General features: G+C 42.7%; 1 protein-coding gene across 1 annotated transcript in view; it reads left to right on the forward strand.

The window, feature by feature from the left end:
* Nucleotides 1-1,898, forward strand: part of LOC106532611 (lysosomal thioesterase PPT2) — a 14,488-nt gene that overhangs the window by 2,441 nt on the left and 10,149 nt on the right. The window contains exons 2-6 of the mRNA XM_014028717.1: nucleotides 32-185; nucleotides 803-898; nucleotides 976-1,083; nucleotides 1,145-1,228; nucleotides 1,316-1,400. Coding sequence (XP_013884171.1) covers nucleotides 32-185; nucleotides 803-898; nucleotides 976-1,083; nucleotides 1,145-1,228; nucleotides 1,316-1,400 — 527 coding nt within the window. The remainder of the gene's footprint in view (nucleotides 1-31; nucleotides 186-802; nucleotides 899-975; nucleotides 1,084-1,144; nucleotides 1,229-1,315; nucleotides 1,401-1,898) is intronic.

Genomic DNA, 1,898 nt, shown 5'->3' on the forward strand with positions numbered 1-1,898 from the left:
TGTGTGTGTGTGTGTGTGTGTGTGTGTCCAGGTGCATCCAGGGACCCAGGTCTCTGTCATCAGTTTGTACAACAACCTGAAGAGTCTGAAGCCGTTGTGGTCTCAGGTCCGAGACTTCCAGAGAGTCCTGGAGGACATCATGATGAAGTTCCCTGATGGGGTCCATCTTCTGTGTTTCTCACAAGGTTTCTACAAACTGACCGGACTATCAGGGACTATTAGGGTCTCTCAGGGTCTCTCACGGTCTGTCAGAGTCTCTCAGAGTCTCTTAGAGTCTTTCAGAGTCTCTTAGAGTCTCTCAGAGCCTCTTAGGGTCGGTCTCTCAGAGTCTCTTGTGGTCTGTCAGAGTCTCTCAGAGTCTTTTAGGGTCTCTCAGAGCCTCTTAGGGTCGGTCTCTCAGAGTCTCTTGTGGTCTGTCAGAGTCTTTTAGAGTCTCTCAGAGTCTCTTAGACTCTCTTACAGTCTTTTACAGTCTCTCAGAGTCTCTTACAGTCTCTCAGAGTCTCTCACAGTCTCTTACAGTCTCTCAGAGTCTCTTACAGTCTCTCAGAGTCTCTTACAGTCTCTCAGAGTCTCTTATACTCTCTTAGAGTCTCTTACAGTCTCTCAGAGTCTCTTACAGTCTCTCAGAGTCTCTTACAGTATCTCAGAGTCTCTTACCGTCTCTCAGAGTCTCTCAGAGTTTAGTTTTGTGTTTCACCTCGTCTATATTTCCTGTGTAGTTTGTCAGACAGAATAAAATGTATTATGATGAATTTAATCTGGACTTCCTGTCTGACTGTTGGGATTATTGGGATTACAGGTGGTGTAATCTGTCGAGCTCTCCTCTCCATGACTCCCAAACACAACGTGGACACGTTCATCTCCCTGTCGGCCCCTCTGGCGGGACAGTACGGAGGTGAGGCAGCTTCCTGTAGCGTTGACTGAAAGGATTAAAGAGTGATGTTGAAGTGAAACATGTGGATTCTCCCACAGACACAGATTACCTGAAACACCTGTTTCCTGACTGTCTGAAGAAGGACGTGTTTTTAATCTGCTACAACAAACTCGGACAGATGTGGTCCATCTGCAACTACTGGAACGGTAAAACGGAGATGTTTGAACGTTACGTTTTCTGTGAATCATAAACACGTTTTCTCTGCAGACCCTCATCGTAGATCCTTCTACCTGAGGAGCAACATCTTCCTGCCTCTGCTGAACGGAGAGACACCTCACCAACACCTGAAGCGTGGGAAAATCAGCTCGTTTTATATGATATATAGTTTTATCTTTATATCAGAATAAATATGGTTTTAAAATACATTGTTTTTCTCAGAATGGAGGGACAGCTTCCTGCGCATCAAGAAGATGGTGCTGATTGGAGGACCGGATGATGGCGTCATCACACCGTGGCAGTCCAGGTATAAACTTCCTGCAGAGACGTTGAAGAGGTCTACCTGTGATTTAAATAGGTTTTTTTCTTAACTTAAATTGAAATTACTCAAAATTTAAGGGGTTGCTCTCACCTACCACCATGTAAAGATTTATCTGAATGTGTCTAAAGATGATTGACTTACAGGCATTTAATTACGTTAGTGTAACCCAGCCCAAAATMAGAGTATTTTGTTTTGTGTTAAGTTCATGTAAAAAGTAATAGTGTTAAAACTGTTGTTTAAAAATGTATTTCATTAATGTTGTAAAGCAATAATGAGACTGTTTGGGGTGCTTGTGTTTATGTTTTAACACAGGAGAAGTATGTTTTATCTTGTTGTAATTTATTCTGGTTTTATTTTGAAAAGCTTATGTTTGAAAGAGGAAGTGGTGCTAAGCAGAACAGCTTTTTACTAGTCCGTGATTGGCAGGAAAACAGGAAGAGAGAGTAACGGAGAGCACGAGACTAAGCTTGACCACATTAAAAC

The sequence above is a fragment of the Austrofundulus limnaeus genome, unplaced genomic scaffold, assembly GCF_001266775.1.
Source record: "Austrofundulus limnaeus strain Quisiro unplaced genomic scaffold, Austrofundulus_limnaeus-1.0 Scaffold802, whole genome shotgun sequence".
In the NCBI taxonomy this organism is placed as follows: Eukaryota; Metazoa; Chordata; class Actinopteri; order Cyprinodontiformes; family Rivulidae; genus Austrofundulus; species Austrofundulus limnaeus.